The sequence below is a fragment of the Cyanistes caeruleus genome, chromosome 14 (genome assembly GCF_971803275.1).
Source record: "Cyanistes caeruleus chromosome 14, bCyaCae1.hap1.1, whole genome shotgun sequence".
NCBI lineage: Eukaryota > Metazoa > Chordata > Aves > Passeriformes > Paridae > Cyanistes > Cyanistes caeruleus.
In genome coordinates, this window is record NC_141714.1 from 14,577,848 (window position 1) to 14,605,808 (window position 27,961).

The 27,961-nt window shown below is 57.2% G+C and overlaps 1 protein-coding gene across 9 annotated transcripts in view; it reads left to right on the forward strand.

The window, feature by feature from the left end:
- The window catches only part of STARD8 (StAR related lipid transfer domain containing 8), a 40,173-nt gene that overhangs the window by 2,827 nt on the left and 9,385 nt on the right, over positions 1-27,961 (forward strand). For 2 of the 9 annotated variants that reach the window (XM_086850953.1, XM_086850952.1), the window contains one exon: positions 689-722. In XM_086850953.1, coding sequence (XP_086707079.1) covers positions 689-722 — 34 coding nt within the window. Of the gene's footprint in view, positions 1-688; positions 723-8,754; positions 8,914-12,228; positions 12,395-20,259; positions 20,448-26,920; positions 27,134-27,961 lie in introns of those variants that run through there. The other 7 variants (XM_023925967.2, XM_086850954.1, XM_023925968.2 and 4 more) reach the window with 7 other exon arrangements.

A 27,961-nucleotide genomic window follows, 5' to 3' on the forward strand; every position in this document is an offset into this window, starting at 1 on the left:
CCCAGCCCTGGTGGTGGCACCCCTCGGGCAGCTGCTGCGGGAAGCACAGCAGCAGGGACATGGTTAAGCCTGTCTTCCCTGGCTCATCCTCAGCCCTGCTGCCCCAGCAGGAAGAGGGGTCCCGGGGGTCCGTGGGAAAGGCCGGCTCAGCAGCACGGCGCGTTCCTGCAGCGATCCCACCGGCACCTCTGGCCTGTTCACGGGGTGCTGGCACTGCAGGGGCTCATCTGCACCCAGAGAGAGACTGGGGAGCATTCCAGGCTCTGTGCTCACCTCAGCACCAGGAATGGGGACCTTCTGCTGCTCCTCCACCTCTGCAGATTGCTGCTGTCTCCCACGTGCTGCCGAGGCTCTGCTGCTGTGGTCCCATTTCTCGTGGCTTCCCTTGGGTGGTGGGTGCGTGCTGGGCACGCCGTGTCTGCCCGGTGCTCAGGGCCCTTGGGAGTGGAGATGGTGTTTTAAAACCAGTGGGATGTCCCTGGGAGAAGCCTTTGCCGGGGCCCTGCTTGTTCTGTGGTCCCAGCTCCGGGTCAGCACTGCTGCTCTCGGGTCACCTCTGGGCAGAGAGGAGGCTGGAGCAGGGTCCAAGCCCAAATGTGAAGGGTAGCATTCCACAAATGTGAGAATCAAAATAATAAAATAAAAAAAAAAAATCTGTTTTTTTTTTTTTCTTTCTTTCTTTTCACAGAAATTCTCGTTGTTAGAAGATAAAAAAGATGCAGGTAAGCTACAGCAATAATTTTTGGGGCAGGAGTGCCCTTGCTGTGGGGTGAGCAGGGGTCACAGGAAGAGGAATGTCCCCTTGCTGGGTTCTTCTGCCAGCAGTGTGAGTATATTTCAAGATAATATACTTGCAAAGGGACCTTGGTTCCTTTTCAAGTCCTCTTGTCTTTGTGGTGAGCAGCTTTGTGCTCAGCAGATAATCCCATGGGGAGCTCCAGAGCCTTGGCACTGCAGTGCCCTGGGCAGGTCACCCCTGGCTCGGAGCCCCTCAGCTTTGTGTGACAGGAGCGTCTCAGCCGTGGCTGTGGGGCAGGAGGGACAGTGCAGCTGCAGGCTGATCTGAGGGGATTGTGCATGGCTGCTGCTGCCTGATCACACCTGTGCCAAGGTGGGGGGAGAGGCTGGGGCTGCCCTGCCGTGAGGGGTTTGTGGGTGCTGGGGAGGCTGCTGGTGGTCTTTGGGAGCAAGAAGAGGAGGAGGGGGAGGGTGCATGTGCCAGCAGGACCAGGAACTTGGGATGGGGCTGTGGCAGCGGGGTAGAGGTCCCACCTTTCATCATCCCACTGGTTGGTGCCATGGGGGTCTTTGTGCAGTGACACCCCCAGAGTCAAACCTGTCCTGTCCCATCCTACACAGGGCAGCCCATGGCCAGTGGCTCTGGTGGCCCTGGCAGTGGAGGGAGCTGGAGCTGGGGTGGCTCTGCTGCTTTGGGCACGGGGCTCAGGACACACTACGTGGATGGTGGCTCTGGTGTCGGAGGTGGGGGCAGTGGGGCTGCCCACACTGCTGGCTGGAGTCCTGGCACCATGAAGAGGGAAGCCCACTGTGCAGGGAGCCTATGGGATGTGCCTGGGGATCTCCAGACAGTTCCCTGCCCGAAGGGTGATGCACTGAGGGCCTCTTGTTTTCATGCATGTAAAGGTGGAGTGAGCTCAGAGTCTGGCTGGTGGGAGCCCAGAGCACAGGAGAGCTCTGGGTAACAAAAGGTGCTTTGTGAGAGAGCCCCAGAGGTGTCTTGGGTGGTCTCTGGCCCTTGCATGGGAGAGATTAAGAACATAAATGTCAAGAGCTTGTTAAAAAGAGTTAAAGAGCCCTGTGGAAGGGAAGGCTCCTATGGATCACACTGTGACTGGGATTCTGGGACAAAGAATGTTTATAGCTGTTTTCTCCTTGGTTAAAACTGCCTGTAGAATGCAGGTCTCTCCTGGTGAAGGCTCAATGACATTCAGATGACCCCAGCTGACCTGCCTGTCACATATCCCTGTCCCAGCTCTGGATGCTGGAGGGATACTGGGTTCTGAGGGCAGGAGGAGCAGGAGCCTCGTGTCCTGAGCAGGAGCCTCATGTCCTGAGCAGGAGCCTCATGTCCTGAGCAGGAGCCTCATGTCCTGAGCAGGAGCCTCGTGTCCTGAGCAGCCGCACAGTTTCTCACTGTGGGATTTGTCACCTGTGACTTGATGTGATGATGGGGTATAGTGGCTCCTGGTGTCACTGTGACCTGCAGCAGCACGGTGCCTGGGGCAGGCTGGAGTTCTCCCCTTCCCATGGATTACACTGGACAGGGAGCAAGCCTGCAGGGGCGTTGTGCCCTCCACTGGGAAGGGGCCAGGGCAGGTGCCTGCTGTTCTCTTCACTCATTGTCCCCAGAAGATGTGAGACAAAGGGGCCATTCAGGCTGTGGCTTGGGGGACGCCATTTCCCTTCTCTATGATGATTTTCAGTCTCTTTGGATGGGTGACACGAGGACCTCAGCTCCTGACATGGTGGCATGAGGCAGGGTGCAGTTGTTTCTGGTTTATCCCAGTAGCTCTTGGCAAAGTGTCTCTTCCATCAATTCCCAGAGCTTGCCTCTGACTTTCCCCCTTCAGCACTGCTGCTCTTCCAGCACACCTGGCAAATTCCCTGAGCTGCCTTCCAGGCATGGACAGACCCATTCCCCTGTCTGGGGCTGTGGTTCTGCTGCCACATCTCCTTCCCTGAACGCCGGCTGGAGGAGGTCACTGTGGCTTCCCCCAGCACTAAAATACCTGGGGATGCCATGGCAGCTCCTGCAGCAGTGATGGTGGAAAACAACTTGGATTTTATCTGCCTTCTTGGAGGTGATATTTCAGCTGTGGAGCACCTGGGGACTCCTGTGTCCCTACTCTCCCTCCTGCTGCCCCATCCCACCCTGCAGTCCCTGTGTAGACTTCCAGCTGGGTGTGACACAGAGCCCCTGCACAGCCCCAAACTGAACCACTGGAACAATCCCAGCTGGGTCAGGTTTCCATGGATTTCCTAACCCTCTGTTTCCTCTCCAGCATTCACTTCCCATGTATTGTTCTGGACTGAGCAGAAAGGAAAAGCTTGAAGAAAGGAAAGGCTCACAGCCTGGCCATGCACCTGAAAACTGCATCCTCAGAAAAAATTCCTACCAACAGCAGCACCAGGCCCCTCCAAAAGGGATCAGGGGGTGCTCTGCCCATGTCATGGAGCAGTGGCTCCTCTTGCTGCTCAAGGACAGGGCTGGAGCTGGTGTCTCCTGCCAGCACAGCCAGACAGTGGTGACATTGCAGCATTTCAGGGTGGGCTCCTGCGGCTGGATGTGGTGAACTAACAGGCAAAAGCAGCATGAGGGACTCGTCTGAACCTTTGCCCCTGCGTGAAATAATAAGGTTGTATTTACCCAGCATCTGGATTACTGAAAATAACCTGCTAAATTTAGCTGTTGTTGATGTGTTGTCACAGCTGAGCTGTTCTTCTCTCCCCGCACAAGAATCTCCTGCGCTGACTCGGTGGGTCTGTGGCCTGAGCACGAGGCCCCCGTTCCTCACCTGACCTGTGCCCATGTGTGTGGTTCCGAGTTTGGGGGACAAACAGAGACTGGGATCTGGTGTTGTCATGGAATGTGTTGGAAGGGAGGGGGCCAGGGGCTGGCAGTGGGCTGTCCTGGCACGTGTGGGCATGGAGGGGCCAGTGCTGCTGCTCCTGGCACTGGGGCTCTGGCTGTGGCATCAGAGCCAGGGACATCAGAGGGGACCCATGCAGTGAGTGGGATGCTGGACGTGGCAGCAGGGACCCATTCCAGGAATTTCTGAACTTTTTGAGAAAGTGCTGCTCTTACATGGTGGAAAAGGCAGTCATGGGGTTGGGTGTGGGTCAGAGAGGTGGGAAGTAGAAAAACTGAACTGAATGTGATTATTTGTGGTTTTGGTGGGACATGTGATGAGGGGATTCTGTGCTGCTCCTTCCTCTTCCTTGCCCTCATGGGTTCAGGCTTGGCTGGTGAATCACCAGTTTTCATTCTTGTGTCCCTCTGCCTTTAAAATTTGTGTAGCTCTGACCCCCTGATGACTGCTGCAGTGACAGAGACCCCTCCCCCAGCTCAGCTCCTTCCTTCTGGGCTTTAATTCCAGCGCTGGAAGTTTTCCCATTTCCTGTAGCTAACAAAATACAGATTCCCCCCTCTGGACAGCAGGATCCGCTCACAGGTTGGGGGATTTTCTTTGAAGGCCAGAAAGGAAGAGCCTGGGTTAGGGGGAAGGTTTTTCTGTGCTGGTGAGCTTCAGAGCACGTGGGAAGTGCAGGGAATGAGCTGGGAAAAGGCTCCTTTAGTCGCCTCGTGCCCGGAGTGTCGCCAAGTTTTTCCCATGGCAGCAAGGAGCGATTGAGACTGAGTGGAAACTGTAGGCAGGAAAGTACATTTCTATCTGCATCCTCGGGTGGTTTGCATGAGCCTGAAAGGATCGAGAGGGAAGTTCCAGAGTGTGCTCATTTCCCTGAAATTATCATGAGAAAATACACTGAAAACTGGTGGAAAGGTTTGGCTGGACAATGGGGGTTTTTTTTGGTCAGAATTTTGACATGAAAACTACCTTAACATGCACAGGAAAGTAATCCTGTGCCTGAAGTAGCCCCCCTGTCCTTCTGGGCAGCAGCTGGTCCAAAGGGAGCAGGCATGGGGCTGGGGGTTCGTGATGCTCACCGGAGTTTGTTTCTGAAGCCCGAGAGGTCAGATGGGGAAAAAGCAGTGTGAGGTGTTGGCAGGCCAGTCTGATCACGTTAATTCCTTCTCTTCTTAATGAAGAGCCCCTGAACCCTGCCCGGCGCGTCCGCAGGGCTTTGAACAGCCGCCCGCCCCCGGGAGCGGAGGCGGCAGCGGAGCGGGGGTGACTCCGTTTTGGGAGGATGCAGGTGGAACACGGGGCTCAGCATCACCTTCACCTTGGCCCCTGGTGATGCCCGACCCTGGGGGAAGGGGCTGAGCGGGGTCCCAGGTGACGCGTCCCGGGGACGCTGCGGGGGCAGCGGGGCCGCATCCACCGGGGCGAGCGGCGTTCTCGGCCGGAGGAGCGGGGCCGGGGAACGGGCGGAAGGGGAGCGGCCCCGGTCCCGTGCCGGCATCCCGGTGAGGGAGGAGCCGCGGCTCTCGCCGGGGCAGCGATGGGTCTCCGGGCCGGGCTGGCGGCTCCGCGCCGGGGCTCCGGGCGCTCCCTGCGGCTGCGGCTCCGGCGCGCTGCGGCCGCCGCTCCGTGCGGGGGGGGACGGCGCGGCCGGGCAGGTGAGTGCGGGGCCCGGGGGCCCGGTGCGGAGGCTGCTGCGAGCAGCCCGGTGCGGGACAGTGCCGGGAGATGTCGCGGGGATGTCGCGTTTGCTGCGCGGCGAGGGACGGGGTGGCGCAGGGTGGGCTCCGGGCGTGTCAGTGCGGTGGATGCAAAGGACAGAGCGCGGGCAGGGAACGCGGCTGAGGGCCTCGGGCTCTGCTTTTCTTCCAAACCCGAGCGATTTTGGTGGTGTTCTGAGCCGTGCCCGGCTGTCTGTCGTGTCTGAGTGGTGCCGGTCCCAAAGCCCGTTGTGGTGTTCCCGAGGCAGGGACTGTTCTGAGCCGGCTGGTGAAGCAGACCATCCGCTCGAGGGTCGGTCAGGTAAAAAGAACTTCCACTTTTCTTCAAAGAAAGAGCATTATTTTGTATTTGATGTTTTAATGATGCTTATATCAGCGATCTTGTCAAGGCTGTGAAAATGGCTGAGGAGTTTTTGTTCATTTGGAGCTCTAGTGCTAAAACTGGTTTGATATGGCTAGTAAAGATGCCTGTGATAACAGGGTGTGGGTAATGATCTTGAAAGCCATTTATTTTGGGTTGTGTGAAGGAGGAGCTGCTGCTGCCTGGTTTCTCCATTGGCTGTGATGCTTAGTGAACAATTCCACCTCACACCTGGAGACTCGTTCTTTCTGCTGATAAATGATCCCTTCAGGAATGGCCCAAAACATGCTGGATGGACAGGGGCTATTCCTCAGGGATGAGAAGATAAGCTTAATTTGTTGTAGGCAAGGGGGAAGTGGAGTTCTCTAAAGATCTCCCACTGCTGGACCCCCCTGCCAGTGACATTGCCTGGCTCAGTGCTGGCACATGGGGCAAGTTGTAGCCAAGGGCTGTTGGTTCCATGGATTAGGGGACAAAGGCCCTGCAGGGACAGGAGATTGTTTTGGGATCATGCACATGGGAGCAGGGAGCACACAGATCCTCTCTGGGGTCTCCTGGATGCTCTGGTTGCTCTCAGGAGGCAGCCTTGCCAGGACAATTTTCACGAGATTGCTCAGCATCCTGTCTCTTTCCACACGTGCTGGTAACCCCGTGTGTGCTTCCAAGGATGGACCAGAATGGAAAACCACGTTCTTAGACTTGCCAAGCACCACCCTTACCTCTGGGACCACAGACTGCTTGGTTTGCCCTGTGTCCCCCGAGCAGCCCTGCAGCTCTGAGCCCCTCATGCCTCTGCCTGTTGCACGTGTGGGCTGGGACTGGGGTCCTCACCCTCCCCTTGGTGGGACTGTCTGGGGGCAGCACCAGCAGCAGTAATCCCCCCACCCCCGATGTGGCGAGAGGAGGCTCTGACTCGCGTGGGTGAGGCAGGAACAGCTGGATAATGGAGCTGGTTGCTCATCACTTGCCAGCGTTTTGCCTTCCAGGAGCTGGGAGCTTTCTGCTCTGCTTCAGCGGTGGCCACATAATCCAGATTCCTCGGATAAATTCCTGCTGTTTCTCCTAGATCTGTGGCTGCTGTTTTAATTGCCCGGAGCTCCGAGCCAGACACAGGACCCTTGTTGTACAAGCTCAGCTCCCATGAATGATGCTGTTGTGTGTGTCTCTGAGCTTCTCTTTTCCTCCCGCTCGCCCTCCTCCTTTGGAAGCCGGGGAATTCGGCACTGGTGAGATCCCGCCTGCTGTGTTCGTGCAGCTGGCAACACAGCTCCAGCTGCCATTGCGGGTGTGCCAGTCAACCTCTTGCCCCTCATTTTCCTCTTGTGAAGGACATTAAATCCATCCTCATCCTCTTGGCTGGAGCTGGTTTGCTCACCGGATCGCCCTGACCCCTCCTCTGCCCGCAGCCCTTCACTGCTCGCTTTAATGACCTTGCAGCGATCCCCCAGATCAACAGCTGCTCCCTTCGCTGGGGGTGACCCCGAGGGGACCCCGGCTGCCTGCTGTCACCCCCCTGCCACCCCCTGCCCGCCTCCAGCTGCTGAGGGGCTCTCACGCACAAAGCTGCGGGAGGACTTTGTAGCCAACAACAGCCGCATTGAGCGGGCTGGGCTGGATCCCTTCCCTCCGTGCCGAGAGCCAGGACAGGGGGGCTGCGCCGGGGCACGGGCAGGAGGGAGCTCGGTGGGAGGAGAGTCAGGGGCTTGGGAAGGAAGGAAGGAGATGTGCCTGTCAGACTATGAAAACAATGGGAAAAAATCCTGGTTTTTAAATTGATTCTCCCATGTTGGGAGCTTGGGCATCCCTCCAAGCAGTGATTTCCAGAGAAAAGCTGGTTTCTGGCATCCCTGCAACGTACCTGGTCTCTCTCCTGCTTTTCTGGTCATCCTACCCGAGATCGCTGCCTGCCTCCACCTCACCCTCTGCCTCCTCTGCCTCCCCCTCCATGCTCAGGATGGTGCTTCCTGACCTCCAGCCCTTTCACCTCTCATTGCTCACAAAAATTTCCTCCTTCGAGTCCATTTTAAGCACTGTTTTTTCTCTTGCAAATCACCCGTGGCTGTGCCCCTGTGGTGTGACAGGAGCGTGTGGTCCAGAGCCAGGCTGTGAGGTGTGTGTGCCATGAAGAGGGTCCTCCCAACTCTGTGCTGTTGGAATAGTAACTACAGAGCAGTGCGAGGGGATTTTTGGGGACACGAGTGCCTGCAAGCGACCCCACTGCTCCTCTCAATGCCTCGCTGTGGCTTCCACCCCAGCTGTTCATCTGCTGGGTCTGATGGACAGGGAGAGCTGGAGATGGCCAGGTGTGTCCAGAAATTATCCTGGGGTGTCTCCTTGTGGGGGGAGCAGCCCGGGGGCTGCCCGTGGGTGCTGAGCCCTGCAGGGAGGTGGCAGCTGTTGGTGTCCCCATCCTGCAGTCCCACGGGCCACGCCAGGCCCTGCAGTTGCTGCTGGAGGAGGGAGTGGGATGGCTGAGCTGGGAGGGCACAGGGGTCTGGGGCAGTGCAGGACATGGACGAGGTTTGGGGTTCCACAGGGTTTCACATGTGGCACAGAGTCACAGAATTTGGGTGGGAAAGGACCTTAAAGTTCTTCTCATTCCAACCTCTGCCATGGCAGTGACACCTTCCATTATCCCAGGTTGCTCCAAGCCCCATCCAACCTGGCCTTGGACACTTCCAGAGATGGGGCAGCTGCAGCTTCTCTAGGCAACCACTGCCTCACCATCCTCACAGGGAAGAATTTCACCCCAATATCCCACCTAACCCTTCTCTTTTTCAGTGAGAAGCCATTCCCACTTATTCTGTCCCTCCATCCCTTGTCCCAAGCTCTCCTGGAGCCCCTCTAGGCACTGGAAGGGGCTCTGAGGTCTCCCTGGAACCTTCTCCAGGTGAGCACCCCCAGCTCTCCCATGGCAGAGGGGTTCCAGCCCTCGGCCGATGTGGTAGCGGGAGCCCCGGCGCGTCCAGCGGGGCGGTCCCGGGGCGGTGCGGGGGATGCGGAGGCGGATCCGGGGATGGGGGGCGGATCGCGGGCGGTCCCCGCGGCACAGCCCCGCACCTGCCGCGGCCGCAAACACACCGACAACAGCCGGAGCGTCGGCTGGCACTACCCCGGGCACCGGGGGTCCCCCTGTGCGCCCCCCATCCTCCTCCAGACCCCTCTCTCCTCCCCACTCCCTCGACAGGTCCCCCGGGAGCGCGGCTGGACGGGGCACAGCCTGCAGGTAACTCGGGAACCTGCGGTTGGGTGCGGGGAGTGAGTGCAGAGGAGGAGGAGGAGGAGGTGGAGGGTTTTGGGAGAAAGCACCCAGCAATCTGCTGTCTTTGCTCCGTGTTGCACACGTTTGGCAGAATCCCTTCCTGAAATCATTTCCAGCTCTGTGTGTAATGGAGTAAGCAGACAGGAGGGGACGGAGAGGTACAGTGGCCTCAAGGTGTGCCAGGGGAGATTTAGTTGGATATTAGGAACAGTTTCTTCCCTGACAGGACTCTCCAGCCCTGGCACGGGTGCCCAAGGTAGTGGTGGAGTCACTGTCCCTGGAGGGATTTCACAGCTGTGGAGCTGTGGCACTTGGGGACATGGTGGCCTTGGCAGTGCTGGGAGAACAGTTGGGCTCGGTGCCCACAGCAGGCCTTTCTAACACGAATGAAATTCTGTGATTCACCTGTGGCTCCAGGGAACGCTGCTCAGCCCCGTTGCCCTCCAGCAGCACCAGAATTTCTCCAGGTGGGATCTGTGTGCTCTGGCACCACTGTCTCTGTCGGGATGAGGTTGCTGTTGCTGCAGCTGGGGAGGACGAGAAGCTTGGAGCTGGTACACAGCTCCTGACAGCCTCGTGCAGTAACTGGATCCCCCTCTGTCATTCCTGGGCTGAGTCACGGCAGTGTGTGGGGCGAGAATCCGCTGCTGCCTTTGGAGCAGCCGGGTTTGGGTTTGGCATGTTCAGCTCCCGGCTCGGCCGCGCTGAGCCGCACGCTGCTGGCAGGGTTCAGGAGGGATGCGGGGTTTGGGCCACCTGGCTTTTCCCAGGGCTCCTCCTCACCTCCTCTACCTGGGATTAGTGACCCGGTGGCTGGGAAAACACGGATTTGCCATGCGATTCCGAGAGTCAGTGAGTTCTTGGAGAAACCGTGCTGATGTCAGGAGGCCCCAGATCAGGCCCTGTGTCCTGGCTCTCAGTGCCATGGGCACACGCTTGCAGCGGCTCCTTTGGAGCTGTTTGTCCTTGGTAGGGACGGGTGGGTTTGCTGTGCCTGTGTCATTTGTCACACTGTGACCCAGCCGTGCTCTGGAGAAGCGTGCTGCCAAGGTGAGAGGCTGCTTCCTCAGGGGCTGTTTGATCTTGCCGAGCTCAAACACCAGCTCTTTGTGCGTTTGGATTTGCGGTTTGTGTTCTGAAACGCTCCGTGTGCCGAGGGCAGCAGAGCCTCTTCTAGTGAAGGACCTTTGTACAGTCCCTGGGTGTTGGAGTGCATATCGTGAATTTTTGGCAGCAGTCCACACTCTTTGCCACTTGCATACGTGAACTGTTATCAATGGCTGTGCCTTTTTCTGTTTGCATTCTCACCAAAGCCTGGCTGGGGAGGTGGCTGTGCAGCCGCCCCTTGCCGCTCTCAGCACGTGTGTGCCGACAGGAGCAGGGGCCACGGATCAGCTCACATCCCATCGCTCTCCCTCCGTCCTTGCAAGGGAAAGATCTGCTCCCATCCTTATCCTGAAAGCTTGTCCGTATTTTCCGTGTGCGGCAAAACACCAGGTCCCAGCACAGAGCAGGTAGCAAAGCTCCTTCTGAGGAGCAGCTCACGTTCATGCCATGTGCTCGTACTTCCTGCAAGAAATCCTTTTCTGATAAAAGACTGCATAAATCCAGCCGTGCTTCCGTTGAGCATTCCTTGTCTGCAGTGCCCAAACCCCAGTGTGTGCTCACAGGACAGGCTGCCAGCGGTGCACTTTCGTAAGAGAACAAAATGTGGTTGTGCCCAAGGGCACGACAGTACTTCCCTTTGGTTTTGTACTAATTTCAAAAAGATTTGAAGGTTCTCAAAGTCAATTGAAGTGAGTGGGGGAACGAAAGGTCGCCCTTTCCCCGAGGGCACGCTGAGGTTGCTGCATGACTTTGGGCAGAAGGACCGAGCTGGGAAGTTGGCTGGCACTGAGGGATGCAGGCGGTGCCGAGGGTAAATCAGTGCCAGCAGAGAGAACGAAGTCTCCTTCCTTCAAATGATCAGCCCATGGAAAGCCTGAGACAGTTTGCCTGTTGCAGGGGTTTGGGATTTGCCTTTCCCCTCAGCATGGCTTTTGCATTTGGTGTCTGTGGGAGTTTATTCCCCAAATTCAGGCAGCGTGCAGGCAGCGGGGCTGCAGGGAAGGGAATGCCTTTGGAGTGTTCGCTATGGCCCTGATGCTTTGGGGGTCCTGTGGTGCGGTGGGACTCCTTCCCTGGCCCAGCACAGCATCCCCTAACACAGGGGTCTCCTTTCCTCCTCCCAGCCCCATAGCAGAGACGTTGCTCCATCCCTTCTGCCCACTGGGTTTGGTGACAAGGATTACCAGAGCCCAGGGATGAAAGCTGAGCTGGTTTTGTGCATGTAAAAAGCTTTAGGAGTGGTGTGGGGGCTGTAAAAGCTCGGATGCTGTTGCTCTGCCAGTCTTCCCATCCCACGTTGTGCCCATGCTGGTCCTGCAGCAGCAGCAATGGTACTCCAAGGTCAGAGGAGCCACAGGGAGTTACAGCTCCCCAAACCATGTCACAGGTGAACTGAGCATGGGAACGTCTCCTTGGAACTTGGCATTTCTTATTTCTCAGTTTCCTTTCTTGCACATGATGTTCCAGCCCTGCTGGGACGTGTGACAGAGGTGTTTGGGGGGATTTAGCACCGGAGGAAAGCTGTGCTGGAAGGTGGCCGGAGCCTCCAGGGGCTGGTGGCCAGGGCAGAGGAGCCTGTGAACCTTTGAGCAGAGCTCTGGAGGGGACCAGCAGCGGCGGCACATTCCAGCGAGGCCGGGGGTCTCCGCACGGTTAATGATTGAGCTGCTCTGGCCCTTTGGCTCCTGCAGTTTGGAGAGGCACCTCAGGAACATGTGAACCTTTCCAGGCTGCGGGGCTGGGCGTGGGGATTTAAAGAGACAGGGTCTGTCCCTGCGTTTCCAGGAAGAGGATACTCCTCTGGCGCCGGAAGGTGATGGCTTCTGGATTTTTGTTATCTGTTTGCTTTCCTGATTCACTGGGTGTGTTACCTGCATGTTCTGCAGGAGGATCGGTCAGTGTGGAGCTGTGCTGGCCTCACTCTGCCCATTCCACACTTGTCATCCTCTGCCTGACGATGGAAGTGTGACCCCGATCCCACTAGAGGCTCCTTGTGGGTCTCCATGTGTCCCCTGCCTCTGGGTGCTGTGACACCCATGGGTGGCTGTGTCCCCAGCCTGCTGCTGTCCCCTGTGGCTGCTGGGTTAATCATTGACAGATTCCCGTGCCACGTGGGCGCTGGCCAGGCCCTTATCAGCACAGGGCACTTGTCACCCTGTGCCAGTTACAGGCAGAGTAAACGTTAACGGTGCTGGGAACAGCTTCAACACTCGGGGAACCCTCCCCAGGGGCTCAGCCAGTTCCTGTCCCATTGCACTGGAGGCACGGAATCCCAGCAGAGGTGCACTGTCAAAGCCTGGGGGTCTGCAGGGGAGATGAGGCTGGTGGGGTGGTCAGGGTAAGTCCTGGGACACCTGGCTTCTGTCGTGATCCTGGGATGAACATCTGGATTTCCATGGCTGCTGCAGCCAGGGCTTGGTCCCATTGCTGAAGTGAGAGCAGGAGCTGGAGGTTTCTCCCAGGGTGTGCTGGTGCTGAGCCCGAGGGGTCCCGTGTGCTCCAGTCTGGGTGAGCTGGGGGATTTCCTGCCCTGCAAGGGGAGAGGACAAGAAAGCTGGCATTTAAAGGACAAAGGAAGAAAAGAGGAAAAGGAGTGAAGAGGACGAGGCTTTGCTGCCAGTGCTGAAGGCTGGGCTGGGGCAGTGGGCCAGGCTGGGGGCAGGGATGGTTCTGAGGCTGCAGGTGGGGGTTTGAGAGGCTTGGCTGGCAGCCTGTTCCCTCTGCTGCTCTGCTGAAACTGGAACTGCCCATGGGCAGGGGCGGGCAGAGGTGTCACACGGCTGCGGGACAGTGCCCACAGCGGTGACGCAGAGTGCGCCTGACCTCATTTCATCAGTGTCAGTGGGAAGAGCAGCAGGGCTGGGCAGCCAGGGCTGATTTCCAGGCAGAGGGTTGCCCCATGGCCTCCAGACACCTTCCTGAGCAAATCCTCGGATGGCTGTTGCGTGGTCAGCGCCACTGGCATGAGCCTCCTGGACACAGACTCGCTGGGGACCACACGTGGACTGTGGCTGTGTGATTTCTCCTGGGATGAAGTCCTGGGAGCTGTGGTGCTCTTTTCTTGGGAGCAGCAAGGATGTAGGAAGCAGTGGTTCTCCCCCAGATAAAAATGATGGACACACACAAAGTGTAAAATCAGGGACAAGGCAGAAATTGCCTCTCTCCTCCAGGCAGGTGATCTCCTGCCGAACCCTGAGCCCTGGCTGCTGCTCAGGACAGACATTTGCTTCCCAGCCAAGTGGCAGCTGACCCCACGCTTCCCTTTCCCACGCCTCACACCTCCACACAGCTCTTGTAGCGCCGCTGCTGTGCCGAGAAACTCCAAACCACAGCAGGCACTGGAGGCGTTAGCAGCAGCTGAATTGCATCAAACCACGCAGTGCCTCTGAGGCTGAAAGCCCGAGGTGCCTGGTGATTAAGGGGATGCTCAGGGAGGTGCTGGGGTGCTGGTGACACAGAGAGGGCTTTGGCTGCGCCCTTGGCCTTGCTCCTGCTTTGGTGTCCTCTGCTGTACAGAGGGAATGGAATCACCCTCTCTGTGGCTGTGACCTGTGAGTGCACGGGAACACTGCCAGATCCTGGCACTGAGCTTATTTATTGTTTTATTTATTGTGCTGTCCCATGGTGGAGGGCCTGGGGAGAGTGAGCTCTCTCCTCTCCACACACAAGTCTGTCCTTGACTGGCTGTTTGAGGCAGCTGCTTCTCCACGTCCTGGATTTCCTGCATTTCTTCTCTTTTTGCTTTCTTGTGCCTTGTGTCAGGACATTGGTGTGAAGGCAGCGTTTGTGCTTCCTAAGCCTCCACGTGTGTCCCTGCTGGGCTGGAGCACCTGCAGTGCTGGGCTGGCAGGGGGCTGGGGGGGCTGCATGGCTGGGGTACCCCATCCCTGCCCTCACAGGAAACTGGGGAGCTGCATTTCCATCTGCCAGAGATCCCAGCACACCCCCTGAGGGACCCTTGGAGCGGGGGGGTGACTGACACACCCCACTCAGGGCCCTTGGAGAAAGGGTCTGGGTGGGAGGGGGGCACAGGTGCAGCCCCCTGCCCCCCCTGGCTGCACTGCAGCCCCTCCAGCAATGCCAACAGCTGTGCAAGTCCCTGTTCTGCCTGATGGCTCTGGGAATGAAGCCAGCACTTTTGTGAGATCAGGAGTGGGTCCCCAGCTATGAGCCCCTATCGAGGGTCCCGTGCTTTCCTTGCCAGACAGAAAGTTTATGTTTGGATTCTGGATTTCGTGGCATTTTTTTTCAGGATCAGGTGATGCCATGGATAGCCTCTGGCAAGGGGCTTCTCTCATGTCACCAACCCAGAGCCCAGACACCTTGACATTCCCTGAGGCACACAGGGGCTGCATTTGCAGCAGGGAGTGAAGGGGTTAAAGCTGCTTTGCAATGTGATTTAAAAAAAAAAAAAAAAAAAAAAAGCCATTTCCTTCATGTCCAGAGACAGTTTATTTTCTGGGCATTCTTCGGGACGCAGGGAGGTGCCTTTTCTTTAAGGCATTTCCTGTAAGCAAGTTTATATTTGGCCTGGGGAGGGTGGGGAGAGGAGGTGGGTGCTGGGGAGGGTCCGTGGCCCAGCCGGGTGACCTCAGCTTTTGGCTCCTTGTCCCGAATTGTGGCGGTGGCAGCTGCAGGAGGCGCGGGATGTCCCAGCAGGGAGAGGAGCAGGGTCCTGCGGGGTCCCACGTGTGCCCCGAGAGAGCTGCGGCCTCTGTGGTGAGGCTGAGCTGGCACCCACGGGCTGGCATTCAGGCCAGCCTTTCCATTATCTTGAAGATGATGAAGATGAAATCTGCTGAACCCCATATCCTGTGCTTGCTGTGGCTGTCTGTCCTCCCCCAGGATGGCTTTGATTGCCATTAAAAAGCCAAACAAGCTGACGTGGTAATGCACCAGATCAACATTCACTGTTCCCCTGGAAGTGCAGATTTAACTCTTTCCCCGAGGATATTTGATCCTTGATCCTGCAGCCAGACCCCGATGCCACAGGCTGGGCTCCCCCTGGCAGCACTGGGGTTCGAGTTTCTCCCCGATGTTCCCCATGCCAAATTTCTTCTCCCCCATTTTGCTTTTTCTTTTTTATTGCCGTGATTTCCTAACATCGGAAGAGGCGAGTTATGAAACTGGAGTTATCCAAACACGTCTTGTTTGAAGATAGCGTTTCATCCAGCAGATGCAGCTTCCTGCCCTGTAAATGGTTCCCATTGTTTTGCCTTGGCTCCTGGCCCCAGCAGCGCTGGGGTGTCGCTCCGCTCCGGCAGCCGGAGGAGCGGTGGTCCCAGCCACAGAATGACTGGACTGGGAGCACTGGTGCTCTGTAGGCAGCCTCTGAAAGCACCTGGGGGGCTCCCAGGTTAAAGGCAGGGCTGGCTGCAAACATCACCTGCGAACTGGGGTTGTCGTGTGCTGGGCCAGGCACAGAGGTAGCGCTGGTCTGACGGACGGTGTCTGCGTGGCAGGAAGCAGGGAAGAGGGGGTAGATAAAATGAGGTGGTGCTGGGTGGTGTGGTAAGGACAGTTCCCAGCAGAAAAGAAGCAGCACACCTTTTTTAAATTTTATTTTTTTTTTATTTTTAGTGTTTAAATGCAAAGAGATGGCTCAGAGGTGATCCTCAGGTGCTGCTGAGGCACTGGGAAGAAATTTTTTCCTGTGAGGGTGGTGAGGCCCTGGCACAGGTTGCCCAGAGAAGCTGTGGCTGCCCCATCCCTGGAAGTGTTCAGGTCCAGGTTGGATAAGGTTTGGAGTAACCTGGTCTGGTGGAAGGTGTCCCTGCCTATGGCAGCAGGTGGAACTGGATGAGCTGAAAGATCCCTTCCAACCTAAATCATCCTGTGGTTCCAAGATTCTGTGATCCCTGTGGAACGTGATGTGGGATTGAAGAAGTGGAAACAGTCAGAGTTTGTTGGTGAGCTGCAGCTTTGTGCCTCACGTTCCTCCCGGGCATGCGGCCGCTGCCAGCCTGACCTTGGGTGATGTCCGGCAGAGCGGCTCCAGCCGGCTCTGGGTAGCTGCAGGACCCCGGGCACGGGGAGATGCAGCAGGAACAGGCTGGGACCTGGTGAGTTTTGGGTGGATCGTCCTTCCCTACCGGCAGAGCCTGCTTTGAGAGGAGCTGGGTGTGCCCAAATCTCTTCCTCTGACTGAGGAAGCCGCGGTGGAGATCACGCTGTCCCTGGAGCTCGGGTACGGCTGCCCTGCTGCAGCCACACCGTGAGAGTGCCTCTCTTCTCCTGCTCTCCACGGCCTTCCCACCTGCTTGAGCAGCAGGGATTGTTTTTTAATTAATTTTTTGTTTCTGTGAACAGTGTTACAGGCTGGGGAACTGCAGCTGTTGGCTCATTAATGAAGCTCTGAACTCCTTCCGTGGCAGGAAGCAGTGCTGGACCCTTGGCTGAGCTCGTGGTTTGACGCTTTTCCTTCCTGCCCTTCTTAGTAAAACCAACTCACTTTGCTGTGCTGTGGCCACCCCCACCTCAGCTCTGCTCCCTCCCTGCTTTGGGTGTCAATTTTTGTGTTGAGGGTTGGGTTGGGGTCCCCCAGGCAGGGTCCTGGGGAAGGAGCCTGAGTCTCGTGTCTCCGTTTCTTTGGCCACAGCGGTTGGACAAGGCAGAGATAGCAAGGTCAGGAGTCTCAGTGATTGGTGTTTGATAAGGGTCACTGATACTTTATCCATGGGCTCTGAGGACAGAAGGAAGCTTTGTGAGTTAAGAACATCTGTCTTGGCAGGGCCACATCCCCCAGAGTGCTCCGTGCTGGCTCGGGATGGAACTCGAATCCTTGGAGATCCCAGTCTCTCCTTACTGCCAGCGCCCACAGAGATCTTGGCTGTTCTTGGGCTGCTCTCTGGCTGTGCCCAGCTGCTTCAGCTGGGATTTACCTGCTCTCAGGTGGTTCGTGCTGCTCCTTGAGCAGGGACTGAGCCGTGAAAGGCTCCTGGCAGCATGGAAGATGTTGTGTAAGACTGGGTTCCATGGATTATTGAGCATTTGTGTTCCTTGGCCAGGCTCCTCAGCCCATCGTGGCACGGCGTGATGCACAGGTGGCTGTGTCAGTGCTTTCCCTGTTTTTCCAGCACTGCTCCCCTTCAGCTCTCTCCAGCTCTGCTGAGGTCCTGGGTGGGGATGGGCACAGGGATTTTTTGCAGTGGAAGGGGGAGGAGATGCCGTATCTCACCCCTCTCTCTCTCTCTGAGAATGCTCTGGAGGCCGAGGAGAGCAGCGATCAGCTCCTGCAGCCCTGCTTGGTGCTCTCAGCCTGCAGGGACCTTGTGACACTCACAGGCAGGTGGGAATGAAACCCTCAGGGAGCAGCCAGCGGGAAGAGCAGCGAGTCCTTGTGTGCGGCGGTCACGGGTCAGTGTCACCTGTCACATGCCAGGCAGGGCAGCAGAGCCTGGCTGGCCGTGTGTGCACGGCTGTGGCTCAGCCAGGCGGTGTTGGGTGAGCAGCCACACGTCCAGGCACTGGGACTGGGGGTTTTGGGCAAATCAGGGCATGATTTGGGCAGATCAGGCACTGTCTTGGATGGGGCTGGTGGCAGGTGCTGCTTGTCCCCAAGAATGCTGAGTTGCTGAACTGTGCTGTGGCTTTGGGTTCCTTCTGAAAACTTGCATGTGAGTCAAAAATTAGTCATAAATTTAGATAGACAAAGTTCTAGAAGGGTGTGAGCTGCTTGATTGACCACAAACATGTTGGCCAACAGTGCTGGGGGAGAGCTTTGCTGAGGCAAAGGCTTCCTCAGAAACACCAGTGAGGCAACTGCTGCACACTGCTGGGACCGGGAAGGAAAGTTTGCCTGGGGAAAGATGAGCATTTTAGAGTGTTCTGATGGACACAGCTCTGACTGCTGGGCATGGTACAGCTATCTGGGGAGGTTCCTCCCTGTGTGATCTCAGTGGCTATTCCAGGATGATGGTCTTGAGGGCAAAGTGTTCTTAGCATCACCCCAGGGAAGCTCTGAGCACAGGCTGGAGCCTTTGCCAGCCCTGGCAGCAGCCCAGCATCAGGAGGGGATCTGTGACCCACGAGCACCCCCATCCTCACCATGTCCAGCTGTGAGCACCAGCGAGGCTGTTGTGCAGTCGGGCCCAGACAGAAAACTCCAAGAGGGTCTTTCTCGACAAGTGACAAATCTTTTCCTTGCAGAGGGGCTTTCACATGGAAGGGAAGCTGGAACAAACATGCCCATTCCTGCCAAAGGCGCTGCTCTGCCAGTAACCGGCCTCTGCTTCCTACTGCAAGGGGTTCATGTATGGAACTGGGGCTTCCTGCTGCCTGCTGACCCCTGGGCTTCTCCTTGGCCTGACCCCGGGAGCTGTTCCTCTGCTCCTGACCCTGCTGTCGGCTCTCTGGCTCCGGTGTGTTCGGCGTCATAACTTCCCGTGAGCTGCAATAGCTGTGCCAGGGGTGTGAGCTCCTGCGCCTGTAAATCCCTCAGAAGGCTGGGAAGTGCTTGCTTAATTAACCAAACTGAGGAAGAATTGTTTGAACCGTGTCTGGGAAGTGTTCCACCTGGCTTACAGGAAAGGTCTTGGATTTGGGATTCTTTTAGCCATGGAATAGCCCAGATTCCTTTGTGGATCCTTGGATCCTTCCCGATCCACAGCTCTCTTTGGTGTCCTGCCAAGCTTTGCTTGCCTTGGCTCCTCAGAAATTCTGTTTTTTATGTAAAGAGCCCCATTTTGGCCTATGCCTGGGTGCATGGTGGGCTTGGCTGTGGGAAGGGGCACGGGCAGACCTGGCTGTGCTGGATTCTCTGGTGGGAGGCAGAGGGATGGGACCATGTAAGCTGACTCTGCCATTCCTATGATTGGTCTTCCATTGGGATTCAGCATCTTGACTGTCAGACCAGCACAAAAGTCTCCAATAGAGCTTGAGGCCAGCGTCCTATCTTATAATATTCCCTGACATTCCCCACATTCCTGGCAAGGAGACTTCTGCACTTTTTGAAATGTTCCTTCGTCCCTTTGGAAAATTGTGGCATCCTTTAAGACTTCTTCTAAATGCCATTGTCCTGCTGTCCTGGCATCTCCTGTTAGCTCCATAAAGAAAGGGGAGCCTTGAGTTTCAACTCCAGCCCCAACAACATCTCCTTCCAGTTGGGAGAAAGGGGGACAGAGAAAGAGGTAGACCAAGTGCTCCTGTTTGACTCAGTGACCTCCCTGAACCTGATGTTCTTGATGTGTTTCCACCCCTGTGTACAGGTTTCACTGTCCCCCGTGTTTTTGGGATGATATTTGGCCTGTTACCTCAGCTTCCATCCTTGTCACAGCCTGTCAGGACAGCAGGGTCTGGGGTGCTCCCTGGGGCCTGGGTCAGACCTGCCAGGTGGGAGCTGAGGGCAGGCAGGATGTTTTCCAATGCCACATCCCTGGATAGGGATGAGGGACCTGTGGTGTTTCTCACCGGGAATCAGAAGCAAGGTGGGATGATGCTCAGCTGTGGGGGTCTCACAGCTCATTCTGGGAATGATCTGTGCCAAAGCACCGGTTTGGGAAGTGCAGGCACAGGGAATGTGGTTTTCATTGCGGAGACCAATCCTGTGTCAACCACAGCTTCCAGCTTGGACCATGCTGACCCCTCTGCTTTGGGCTGAGAGGTGAGCTGACTGCTGCTGTGTGGGATGGAAGCATTCCCTGGGCAGGTGGAGCACACTGGGCTCAGCACAGACCAGAAATTTGTAGAGAATTGGGTGGTTTTGTCTGGATATCTCAGATTGCAGGCACTGCTGTTCTTTTTGAGCTTTTATTTCTCTTTGGTATATTGAGAGACTGGGAAATTTATGACAGCCCAGCCTTGGCTGTGAGTTTTCCCATGCCTTGCACACAGAACCTGCTGGCAGCTCCTGCCGTTTGCCGGCAGCCGGCCGAGAGGAGCCTCAGCTGAGGCTCACGGCTTCGAATAGTTGATGTCTGCTGACGGGAGGGGGGTTTTGGGGTGCCCACCCCTCTCCTCCATCCCCGTGTATTGCCGGGCAGTGTGGGACTCCCCACCGGCCCCGCTCCCAGCGCCTGGAGCCGGCACGCCACCGCCCTGCTGTGCTCTCAGCCTTTTATTCCTCGGCTTGGAAGGGAAAGCTGCGGCTCACCGGGCTCCGGGCTGGGCAGGACGGGGCTGGGAGCGGATGGAGCCCTCCCTGCCGCCTCCACCCCCGCCGTGCGGGCCGGGATGTCCTGTGCGCCGGGGACACGGCGGCTCGGCACAGCCCTGCCAAGGGGACAGCTGCAGCTCTGCCATGGGCTGCCTGCGGGAGGGTCTCCTGCCGCCCGTGGACGGTGCTGGGTGGCCGAGGAGGGCGTGAAGGAGGCTGGGGGTCATGCTGATACTTTTTCCTGCATTTAATCCACGGGTTCCAATGAACAAAGCCGGGATTAACAGCTCCTGCCATGGTGAGTCTGCTCGTGTCGCAGCTCTGTGTTTGGACGGGGAGGCTCCAGCCAGAAAACGCTCTCGGGGGAGGTGGGAAAGGCTGTAAAATGACCTTTTTTTCTTGTTAGAGCTTTCTTGGAAGCAGCGTTTCCTGTGCAGCAGGGGGGTTTGCTCTGGCTTTTACACAGCGGGGCGAGGGCAGGGTTCAGAGGTGTCGCTCATGTTGTTGTTGGGGTTTTTTGTTTTGTTTTGTTTTGTAATCTTTTCTCGAAAACCAGAATTCCCTTCACCTTTTTTTTTTTTTTTCCCCGTGCAATGCTCGGCAGCTCCGGGGGGCGTGCGGGGAGCCCGGTGCCCTGCTGGGACAGTGCGGTGGCACCGGGACAGGGATCAGAGGGGCGATGGCAGTGCCACAGCACGGGCTGGCATCGGTCACACCGCCTGCGCCTTCCCCTTCCCCCTCTGCTCCCCACGGAAAGGACCTGGCGATATTTGGGATTATTTCTGGCAGAGCCAGCCAAGCCGGGGAGCAGGAATGCCAGTTCCTCCTCATCTCCGGTTGTTTCCTGAGCCTCGGCCAAAATCCCCCTGTGCGAGCCCGACCCCGGCCCTGCCGGGCAGTGAGTGCGGCGTGGCCAGGGGTGCGGTGGGGCTGGTGCCACCTCTGGGATGTGGCATCGCCTGGGACACCAGTTCGCTGATTTCAAAGCAGTTTTCAGAAGGAGGAGAGGAGGAATGAGAAGAGAGCGGGGTTTGGAGCCCCCGGAGCTGTGGGGAGCGATGCCCAAGCGGTGCCAGTGGGTTTGGGGTGCAGCAGAAGGGGATCCTGGTGGGAGAGACCTGTGAGCTGGTGACAGTCCTTCCCCTGTGCACACAGACCTGTGTCCCCCTGAGAAATGTCCCGGAACTTGGAGTTTGGGTTATGCCTCCATGTGGGGCTGTGCCTGGAGGGGTCCCTGCAGGGACAGGGGTTCTGTGCCTGCACCCCCACGAGCTGAGGGGGGTCTTCTGCTCAGCTGCACATCCAGGACTCCTTGGGGCTAAACTCCTGAGTTCTGCAGATCTTCCTGATGTGGGATGGGATTTCAGGAGCTCAGCAAGGAGCACATGCAGGCACCTGTACTTCCCCTGGGCAGCAGGGACCAGCCGATAAACCAAAGCTGGGGCTGGTGGGGAAGGAGGCAGGATCTTGTGCTGAGTTGGTAAATACTTGATTTGGGGTTGTTTTTGTATTTCTGCCTTTAAGAGGAGAAGAAGAGAGCCCTGAAGTAACCCTTTGTGCCTCTGCTGGGAATTCAGTGCCTGTTCCTTCCTGCGAGGGCTTGTGCCTGTGCCAGGGCTGTGGCAGTGGCCACTGGCTGGTGACAGCCGTGGTTTGGGCTCACTGTCCCTGGGGTGCATAGGGCTCCCACCAAAGCTGCTGGAGCATGAGCATTCTTCATCCAGGAACGGGGTGGGTTTGTGATTCTGTACAGCATGGAAAAAGCTGCAGCAAGACCACAAGGGAATTCTGCTCCATGGGTTCCTCTGGCAACACACGTGTTTATGCCAAATAAATGCATACAAGTAGGAGGGAATTCCCTTGTGTGTTAAGGAAGTAACTGTTCTTTAGTGCCTGAATTTAGCAGTAGGAGCTGGGGGTCGTTCCTCGGCGTGGGAAGCAGGAGAGCAGCTGCACCAGGTCACATCCATGGGAGATGCAAATGCTCCAATGGGTGATTGGAGCTGAGAGCTCCCTGCAGAGCCAGAGCTGCTGCTGGATCTGTTTCTTTAGCAGAACTGTTGGTGTTTTCCTTTGACTTGGCCTTCCTTGGCCTTTGGTGGTGGCTGGTGTTGGGTCTCGTGCAGTACTCCAGACATTGACCTCAGTCCATGCTGGGTTTAACACTCTTCCAGGGGGTGGAAACTGGACTTCTGCTGTTGTCTGTGTAAAGAAACGATGTGAGGGCTCCTCATGGGGAGGTGCAGCCTGGCTGGTACCTGGGGGGGGTGATGGATGCCGTGCCTGGTCCTGCTGAAGCTCTGGTGCTGCTGGCTGCCCTCAGAGCGACAGTGTCTGCTTATCCAAACAAAGCACTTGTGAGGTCATTGGGATGGACAACAGGAAAACAGTGTTATTCTAGAAGGGGTGGACTACAGGATGGGCAAGGTGGATTTTCTTCAGCATCTGAGTAGCTGTTTTCATCTTGCTCCTTGTGGGTGCTTCATGCCTTGAAGTGTTCTAGGCCAGGCTCGACGGGGCTTGGAGCAGCCTGGGGTAATAGAAGGTGTCCCTGCCCATGGCAGAGGGCCAGAATGAGATCTCTAAGCTCCTTTTCAACCCAAACTGTTCTGGGATTCTCTTCTGGATTTTTTTTCTGGCTTCAGCAAACACCAAAGAGAAGGAAGGAACTTCACCCCCAGCCTAGATCTGACCGAGGTGGCTGGTGGCTGTGCTGGCACCAATAGACCTTCTTGGGGTGGTGCACAGGGTGGGCTGGAGCCAGAGGCTGAGTGCTTTGAGCTTGCTTTTCCATTTCAGAGATGGAACCCCAGGTTCCCTCCATGCTGTGCTTCCCCTCAGACACGGGGGGCTGCTGCTGTGTGCTCCCAGCACAGTGGGACAGTCCTGCCCTCTCTGTTGCTCCTCTGGGGTCAGAGCAGCTGCAGAAATGCAGGTGGGGGAGGCAAGGACGGATCAGGGTCCTCACCTTCCTGGCCCTTTGTTTCTGTTCCTCTCTTTTTCCATCCCTTGTTCCCCCCAGACATCTGCTCTGCAGCTGCAGCCCGAGCAGCAGGACGTGTAACCCCCGAGCTGCCGCAGAGCTCCTGCTCCCGAGGGCTCGGGAGCTGCTGGGAGGAGGTGTGCTGTGGGCCAGAGGGGCTACAGGACTCTGAGGAGCTGCCTGGGGGAGCAGGAATCTGGAATATGCTGTGGGACACTCCTGTAGCCATCACAGCAGTGCCAGGGGACACTGACTTGGTCCTGCTGCCAGTATCCATCGGCTGGCATGTCCCAGAGTCCTTCCCTGCTGTGCATGCCATGCCCCTGCGTGTGGCTGTGCCCTGTTCAACCCTGCCCTGTGGGGTCTGTGAAGATGTTTGGGTGTGAAGAAGGGACTTGGGTTAGTGGTGGCCTTGGCAGTGCTGGGCTGGATGATCTGAAATGGCTTTCCCAGCTTAAACCATTCCATGATCTTACACATCTTTTATTTTTTTTGTGGCTAATATGTCTGCTTCAGTGCTTCTCTCTCACCTTTATTAAAGACAGCACTGGCTGCAAACCAGAAATTAGGTTGTTCTGAGTGATGTTTGTGGAAGCAGAGGTGTTCTCTGGGCAGGTTGAGCCCACCTCCTGTCCCAGGTGAGGTGAGGGCAGGAGCTGCTGTTGGCTGGTGCTGCAGCATCACCTCGGTTTCCTGGTGGCCCCATTCCTGTGCTGGCAGCACAAAGCTCTGCACACTGTGGGTACAAAAGGCTGCTTGAGCTTTTAGAACAGAATAAACCAGACCTGAGGCTGCTGTTGGGCTCGTTTGAGGGGAGGAAATGAGAGCTACCACATTCAGCTGATAAGGGTGGTCACACACAGCCCTGGAGCCCAGCCGAGGGATGGGTGGGGCACAGATAAGGTGGGGGAGTGCTCTGGGGAGCTCTGGTGGTGCTGCTGGGGTTCTCCATGCCCAGCCTGCATGGATTATGATCCAGATCTGATCCAGACACCCAACAGCTGCAGTCTCCCTGCCCCATGGTGGCCAGAGGGATTCCTGTCTGGCTTGTAGCAGCCAGTGCTCACAGACACCATCCAGCAATTCCTCTAGGATCATTTTCACCCCGGGGTGTCCCTCATGTTCCCAGCAGCTGTCTGGGACAGGAGCAGGGTGGCAGAGGGCTCTGCTGCCATCCCCCCTGCCAGGTGCCATCCCCAAGGAGTGATGCCCTTGGACCAGACATTTCAGGGCTGGAGGTGAAGGAGGCATTTGAGCAATTCCTGGTTGGTGTCATAGCAAGGAGCAGTTCTCAGAGCTTACGAGACCTTTTTACTGTGTGAAGGTTAATTATGGAAACCTGCCGTGTCTGGGAGAACATCCAAGAGCATTCCTCATTCCTGTCCATGTGCCCTGTCCATGTCTGTGCTGGCAGCTCCCAAATCCCTGTGCTTTGCTGAGTGGAGCTGGAAGCAGGAGGTGCCCGTGGCTGTGTGGAGCTCTGTGCCTCCTGCCCCAAGAGCCCAGCTGGGTGGGCAGTGAGTCCCAGCTCTGCCCAGTGCCAGGAGGGCACCGTGGGGGCTTCCTCCAAAGCCCACCGTGAGGGTCTGGGATTGGCCCCTGGCTGCTGTGGGAGTGATGCCCTGGGGAGGAAGGCAGCTCTGATTTCTCCAGGCAGAGTCAGTCCCTCCATCCCTGGTACCTTTGGTGTGGGTGGGATACACCTTTCCCATGGGCCACCTGCTTCAGCTCCTCGTGCTCTCAAGCAGTGAAGGCACATCCCCCTGGTTCAGGAGACGTGTTGGGACTTTCTGTCATTCCTGTAATAAACAGACAAGAAACTTCTGCTTACAGCCGAGAAGGAAAGTCCCTGTTGTAGGCAGTTTTACTTTCAGGCAGGATGGAAAAAAAATCACATCAAAAAGAAAGAAAAAAAGAGCAATTCTCTCCCCTTGGTGCTGGGGTTGAAGCTTCCCCCGCAGTGCCAAGCAGCTGCTTCCAGCTTTCCATGAGGTAACGTGCGAGCGATTTTGTGGCGGGGTTTTCTCCTCACACACTAATTGGCTGTGTGGGACGTTTTATGGGGATTTGGAACCTTGCTGTGGGAAGCTGAGAGCCTGGCCTGGGACTTCTTGTCAGCTTTGATTGTTAAAGTGAAAGTGCAGAGCTGGGGTTCTGGGAAGTGGCTTTCCTGCCTGTAATTCTGCTGGCCTCCAGTGTTCTGTGTTGCTCATTTTAGAGCTTTCATGGAATGTCCTGCACTTTTCCCTGTCCAGGCCTGTTCCAGGCCAGGGTGAGGTGGATGGAGCACCAAAAGCACTTGAGAGAGAGCAATCAGGCCCCAGACACTCCACAGCCAGGAGCCATTCCTGCTGGAGCCACCAGTGTGTTGCCCCAGGGAAATGCCACAGCGCAGTGACTGCAAGAAGGGGATTGGGGAATTCTGTCCCTTTTTTTTCCACTTCAGTGCTGGTTTTCTTCCCTTTCTTCTGGAACAATGGGAGCCTCTTCTCTTCCTTCGTTTTTGATTTCCACCCCCTCCTGGGGGTATTGGGGGTCAGGGTGTCCTGGCTGGGGGGGCTGGACCCACTGATGGACCATGGTGGCACTTGGGTTACAATCTCTGCCCCTTGCTGGGTGCAGGGATGGGAGAGCTGCTGTGGATACCTTTTCCTTGGGAAACTCCATCCAGCCTCAACAGCTGCTGGACAAGGGCAGAGGCTTTGCTGGGGGAGGATTCTCTGGTGGCTCATAGGATTGTGCACCATTGGGAGCTTTTTCCACAGAAGGTCTTGGTGTTGGTTTCTGCTGTGGGGTTGTCAAGGCTTTTCCTGAGGGCTCATCTCCCATGGGGAGCTTCTTCTGGAGCATGGAATGTAATGGGGCTGCTGGTCTACCTTCCCTGCCTGCAGTCAGGAAGCTGTGGGATTTATCCCCTGGTTTCTCAGGGATGCACAGACCCTGCCTGTACCCTGTGCCTGCTCCTCCTGCTATGCAGCTGGAGTGGGACAACTTCTGCACCATTTAAACCTTAGATCTCAAAAATACCGAGGTGCTATAAGCTCCTGGAAATTGTTTTCTGACTAGTGGAGGAAAGGAGAGGCTCTTTGTGCCCTGCTGAGGGTGGGTATAGTGTTTGATGAGCCTATATTAGACATCAGAGAATCCTGGCATCTGGAGATGCTGGAAACGCATCTCTGTCACTGCTGCCTGGAGGGTGGAGGGTCTCCAGGCAGCAATCCCCGGGCTCACGCTGGATTCCCAGTGGAGGCTGCAGCCAGGGATGTGTGCTGGGCCCAGGTCCCGTCACCCTGCCCGAGGTGAGGCTCCTGAGAGGTGACAGGGAGGGCTGGGAACGCGGCTGGAATGGGTGCCCCTGTGCCCAGCGTCCGGCCGTGCCCCACGGCAGGAGTGTTTGCCTGCCCGGCCTTTCCTGCACTTCCCTGGGAAAGCACGTCCGTGGGAAGGGCGGGAAGAGGAGGAAGCTGGCTGCTGGCTCCCTCTGGGACAGGACACTTGGAAACCTTTTCTGTGACAGCACTTACACACGAGGAGGGCTCAGCCTGGGCTGCCCAAAGCCCCCCCTGCTCTAGGGGGCTTCTCCCTGTTTGAGGGGCTCCAGGGGATGCAGGACTTGGCACAGCAGGCAGAGCCTGGACCTGGTTCCCGGAGAGGAGAGGTGGAGGTTTGGGGCCCTGGCCCCCTGCCAGCCCGCGTGTGGGGGAGGCGGAGGAGGGAAGGAAATGTCGTGCTCTGACTCCGCATTTCCACCACGAGGATGGGTGGCTGAGCCCAGTCCTGCACAGAGCATCCTGCTGCAGCCCTGGGCTGCTCCCAGCCTGCTGGGGTGGCCGTGGTCACGCTGGGTGTCACCAGGCTCCAGCGTGGCCCCGGCTGTGCCCAGCCATGCTCTGGTACCAGCTGAGCCCCACTGCGGGCAGGGGTGAGCTCAGCCACGGCCGTGCTCCTGCTGCCCTCCGCCAGACCCATTCCTGGGGCAGGATCCACAGCACAGGTGGGAGGTTGGTGCTTTTGCTCATGGCTGGGGGCACACGGAGCTGCAGTCGCCGGCTGGGATTGACCCCACGGGATTTCCATTGGGTGTGAAGGGGTGGAGGAGTCGGGCAGGAGTGGGAACTGGCAGGGGCTGTGGGAAATGCCTGTCCCTGGGTCCTGCCTGCTCCAGGAGTGTGGGATGGATCTGCTTCCAGAGCTGGCGTGGCCAAAGAGCATTCCTGGGACTACCAGCCTTGGTGCCCTCCTGCTGGACAGATGCAGCCATGGGGTGCCCTCCCCACGGGGTGCTGGGTTCTTTGGGAGGGATGTGGTACTCCACATGCACCAGCTGACCCAGGATTGCTCCAGGGTTGAGTTCCTCACTGGGATTGCTGGGTCTGAGCCCTGTTGGGGGCAGGAGGGGTCAGCCCTGGGTTTTGGCAGGACTCATGGCACAGCTAATGACAGCTGTGAGGTCTGGACCAAGATCCAGATGCTCATTCTGAAACTTTCTTACCAAAACTTGCCAAGTATTTGGGTCAGGGGTTTTGGCTTGGTCCTGTCCTGAACTGAGCTGCTTATTTGGAGCTTTTATTTTTTTCACTGCGTTTAAGTTTGGAATTGGGAATGCAAACTGTAGCCAGAGCTCTGGCCCGAGGCAGTGGGTGGATGAGGATGGAATCAGGGTATTCCAGTGCTGGGTGGGTCTGGCCTCAGCCCACTCAGTGCCGGGTGGTGCCTCTGGGAGGGGCAGACCAGACCCTGAGGCTGCCAAGGCATTTTCTACCGTTGAGGTCAAATGTTGTCACCCTCAGCAGTAGAAATGTCATCGGGCCGATGGGTGCTGACACTTG